The sequence below is a fragment of the Apium graveolens genome, chromosome 9 (assembly GCF_009905375.1).
Source record: "Apium graveolens cultivar Ventura chromosome 9, ASM990537v1, whole genome shotgun sequence".
Taxonomy (NCBI): Eukaryota; Viridiplantae; Streptophyta; class Magnoliopsida; order Apiales; family Apiaceae; genus Apium; species Apium graveolens.
The window spans coordinates 186,749,445-186,754,750 of NC_133655.1; the positions used below are offsets into that span (position 1 = coordinate 186,749,445).

Genomic DNA, 5,306 nt, shown 5'->3' on the forward strand with positions numbered 1-5,306 from the left:
CTAAATTTTCTTCGGTCTTGCAGTGTACCAGTTCCACAATTTTATCATTTACTTGTTCGCGAAGGAAATGATATTTTATGTTGATGTGTTTGCTGCGACTGTGTGACACTGGATTTTTCGCGAGAGAAATAGCGGATTTATTATCCACATAAATTTGAACCGGACCTTCCTTCGCAATATTTAACTCGCCCAATATGTAGCCTAGCCACATAGCCTGACATGCGCATGCTGCTGCTGCCATGTACTCCGCCTCACATGTTGAGAGGGCAACTATCTGCTGCTTTTTTGATGACCACAAAAATATCGCTGAACCAATATGAAAAACATAGCCTGAAGTGCTTTTCCCGTCTTCCAAGTCACCGCCATAGTCACTGTCTGAGTAGCCAACTAATTTTGAATTTTGAGAATGCGTGTAAAACAGACCTTGATCAAGTGTACCTTTTATGTACCTCAAAATCCTTTTAGCTGCCATGAAGTGATCTTGTTTCGGCTTTTCCATGTACCTACTGACCAATCCAACTGCATACATTATATCTGGATGAGTAAAAGTTAGGTACCTCAGACTTCCAACCAAACTTTTGAACAACGTCGGATTTACCGAATCCCTTATTGAATCAACTCTGAGCTTTATGCTCGGTTCTGCTGGCGTGCTTACTGGCTTGCATTCCTCCATTTTGAACTTCTTTAAAATTTGCTCCGCATATTTTTTCTGAGACATAAAAATCCCATCTTTCTTTTGCTTCACCTCGACTCCAAGAAAGTATGACATTTGACCAATATCTGTCATCTCAAATTCGTTAGTCATAACTTTCTTAAAATCATCAAACATACCAGGGTTGTTTCCTGTAAAGATCATGTCATCCACGTACAAGCACACGATCATAATATCTCCCCCTGAATTTGTCTTTGTATAGAGGGCATGCTCGTATGGACTCTTCACGAAACCATTTTTCTGAAAATATTCATCAACCCTTGTATTCCATGCTCGCGGAGCTTGCTTCAAACCATATAATGCTTTTTTCAGCCGATAGACTTTATCTTCCTTGCCTTTATGAACATATCCGGGAGGCTGCTCAATATAGACTTCTTCTTCAAGATAACCATTCAGAAATGCCGACTTCACGTTCATCTGAAAAATCTTCCATTGATTTTGAGCGGCAATTGCTGTAAGAAGTCTGATGGTGTCAACTCGTGCAACTGGAGCAAACACCTCATCATAGTCAATGCCATATCGCTGCTTGTAGCCTTTAGCCACTAGCCTCGCCTTGTGCTTTTCCACTTCACCGTCCTGATTTATCTTTGTCTTGTAGACCCACTTGACGCCAATTGCTTTATGTCCTTCTGGAAGATCTGTGAGCTCCCATATATCATTTTTCTTGATTGCGCCAATTTCCTCATCCATGGCTTTGTTCCATTTGCTTTCTTCAGAAGCTTCCTCAAATGTAACTGGGTCACATTCAGCCATTAAGCAAAATAAGGAATAATGAAAGGTTGTTTGTACCGGACTTGTTGCTTCATAAATATTATCCAGACTCCGCATCTTTCTCGGTGCTCCCCTTGAACTGCTGCTTCCTCCCGTGGATGGTGTCGATCTAGGTGTTTGTTGATTTGGACTTGGCGGAGGAGTTTGATCATCATCTCCGTCATCTTAATTATTGAGGTTGTCACCGTCATCATCATCACCATTAAAGAATAATCCGACAACTTTTCTTTCTTCCTCGCTCCATCTCCAGTAATCTGATTCATCGAACTCAACATCTCGAGAAATGATTAATTTCTTCGTTAGGGGATTGTAGAGTCTGTATGCCTTGCTTCTTTTGTCATATCCGGTAAAGATGCATTTCTCGCCTTTATCATCCAACTTCTTTCTTTTCTGATCAGGAACATGGGCATATGCAATACATCCAAAAATTCTGAGATGTCCAACTGATGGTTTGCTACCACTCCATGCTTCATTCGGAGTTTTGTTTCTGACACTTTTTGTTGGACAACGATTCAACAAATAAACTGCACATTGAACGGCTTCCGCCCAGAAAGTTCTTGGCATGTGCTTTACTTTCACCATGCTCCTTGCCATGTCAAGAATAGTGCGATTCTTTCTTTCTGCAACGCCATTTTATTGAGGAGTATAGGCCGTTGTTAACTATTGATTGATTCCATGTGCTCTACAAAAGCTTCTAAACAGATTAGAAGTATACTCGCCTCCTCTATCTGATCTGAGTACCTTCAAATAATGACCACTTTGCTTTTCTGCCAGTGCTTTGAACTCCTTGAATTTATCAAGAGCTTCTGACTTTTCTTTGATGATATACACCCAACTTTTCCTGCTAAAATCATCGATAAATGTTAGGTAATATCTATTACCTCAAAGTGATGAGATATCAAATGGACCAGCAATATCTGTGTGAACAATCTCCAATGGCCTCCTGGCTCTCCATGATTTTCCAACAGGAAAACTTTGTCGATGTTGTTTTCCCTTTACACATGCTTCACACAAATTTTCTGGTTCATTGATTTCTGGCAAACCGTCCACCATTTTTGTTTTTGACAATAATTTCAGGCCAGAAAATCCAAGATGACCATATCTCAAATGCCACAACCACGAGTCATTTTTAATGACCGACTTTAAGCACTTCTGCATATTCGTTTGCATATCAAGCGTAAACAATCGATTCTTTGACATCTCCACATTTGCAATCAATTCCTCAACTTGATTTCTGATGATGAGGGAATTGTCCTGCATCTGTATATTATATCCTTTCTCCACAAGTTGGCCAAGACTGATATATTATTTTTCAATGCAGGAATATAATAAACATCATTTATATATTTCTTTTCACCTTTCTTTGACATGATCGTGACAGTACCTTTTCCTTTCACCGGAATCTTTGACGAGTCACCAAAAGTAACTTCTCCGCTGATGGTGTCGTCAATCTCCGTGAATAATTCCTTGTGACTAGTCATGTGATTACTAGCCCCTGAGTCAAGATACCAAACATTCTTCTTGCTTTCCTCGTCTCCTTTGTAAGTGAGGAACATAGCAGTGCCAACATCTTTGTCTTCTTTTGCTGCTGCAAAATGGCTTCTTTCTTCCACCTTTGGTGCTCTACACTCATAACTGAAATGACCATATTTATTACAGTTATAGCACTGATATTGAGACTTATCACCTCGTTGTTGATATCCGCCTCGTCATTGGCCTCTAAAATTTTGACTACGACCAGATGGATGATATCCTTCAGATGTCTGGCCTCTATTGAAAGACTGCCTTCCTCGTCCTCGTCCACCACGGTAGCCACCTCTAAAGCCACCTCTACCACGTGCATAACTGCTACTGCCAGAACTGTCACCAATGGACACCTTACTTTGCAACGCCTTTTCCAAATGGCTTACATCATCATACTGGTTCATTCGCTGCTCGTGGGCTTGAAGAGAACCTACGAGCTCATCAATAGAAATCGTGGACAAGTCTTTTGATTCTTCGATAGAAGTAACAACATAATCAAATTTTCTTGTTAATGAACGAAGCAACTTTTCTATGACCCGAACATCGTCGAGACTTTCACCATTTCTTTTCATCTCATTTGTCACCGTTTTTAAACGCGTAACAAATTCACCAATATTTTCAGAACTCTTCATCTTCAAATTTTCGAACTCCCCACGTAGTACTTGGAGACGAACCTTTTTGACTTTCTCGACACCCTGGAATGATTTCTGCAGAATCTCCCACGCGTCTTTCGCCATTTTTGCATTTGAAATTTTTTCAAAGGTTGATTCGTCAACTCCTTGAATAATTGTATATAACGCCTTTTTATCTTTTTTCCGGGTCTCTTTCAAAAACATCTTCTCAGCATTTGACAGGGCTGCTTCAGCGGCTGCATCTGTGGGCTCGTCATACCCGCTTTCGACAATATCCCAATTATCGTAGGAACCGAGTAATACCTTCATTTGAATACTCCAGTTCCCGTAATTTGTGGACGTCAATTTTGGAATGTTGGGTTGCACCATATTTGCCATTTTTTACGAACGTAACCTGGCTTTGATACCACTTGTTGGAAACGAAAAAATGGACCTCACAAATATTTATATTTTTGATAATAAACCAAACACACAATTGTATATATTAATAACAATAATAAGCTACAACTTTTTCACTCTTGACATAAACACAAGGCTGCTGGCTATTTTTCTCAACAAAGAGCTTCAGCTTTGTTCTGTTTTCTCAACAACTATTCTGTGTTTTTTTCTTTTCAGGTGTGTTTTTTACAAACAAATACTTAACCTATATTTATACTACTTGATGATACCGCGTGAAACTTAGCCAGCTGCATGCATGCTTTCTTTGACATTTACTGTCTAGTTAATACATGAGGACTTTAAGCTAACATTGTATTACTTCAAACCTAGATGAAGTCTTGTAATCTGCCAGCCTACCATGTTCTACGCCATCATATTTATTTAGCTACTGCGTGTACACTTCTAAGGGTGACACCTTTTCCATTTGTGCTTACACATATTTGACCATCAATCTTGCATACTGTAACATTTATTTTGCCCACCATTTATCATGGGTTTAGCTAGCTGCTGATATTGATGCTTGACTTCCTATCATGTTAGATATTTAAAATATTTATTCGAACCAGCTGTTGTGATATCTTCTAGAGAGAGTTTGACTTCTAACAGAGTTCTATGAGCTCATTTTCATTTTTGTTGTCTATCTGGGTACACAACAAAGTTTATACAACAATAAGTGTTCTAGGATTGTTTTTAATGTTTTACTCTCAGTGACAGCCTACACAATGGTTTTATGAGTTTGTGAGAACCCTTGAGTAATGTCGCTTGTTACGACAAAAGCAAGCAAAAAACGTTGTTTTTTCTGGATATAATACGACGGGCTTAATCCACAATCATTGTGTGTACAATCTCACACAACATCTTATACCCGTTGTCTGATCCAACTAACAGACGACAGCTCAATAGTCAACGGAAAAATAGAGTATCAGACAACGGATATAAACCGTTGTTAAAGCCTGTTTTCCTTGTAGTGTGTAGTCTAAATAGCAACACGGGAACTTAGTATACACTAATAAAAACTTTCATTACATAATAGAGCCAAACCATAAACAATGCACAAGAGTATCAAGGGACTAGTAATCACAGGTCCACATCAAAAACGGTGTAGCAATTCAGCTATAAGTTATGACATGACTTCTTTAGTACGCAGCTAACATTAGCATCCTATATAAGTATCATAGGTGCTAACAGTATATCTTGTATTACTAGAGATAGCACAGTTGGTCCATTTA

At 39.0% G+C, this 5,306-nt stretch overlaps 1 protein-coding gene across 1 annotated transcript; it reads right to left on the reverse strand.

Moving 5' to 3' along the window:
• Positions 1 to 3,192: 3,192 nt before the first annotated feature.
• LOC141685787 (uncharacterized) lies at positions 3,193 to 4,017 on the reverse strand. The gene has a single exon (XM_074490872.1). It carries the CDS (start codon positions 4,015 to 4,017, stop codon positions 3,193 to 3,195), a length of 825 nt encoding a protein of 274 aa, XP_074346973.1.
• Between the last annotated feature and the right edge of the window lie 1,289 nt (positions 4,018 to 5,306).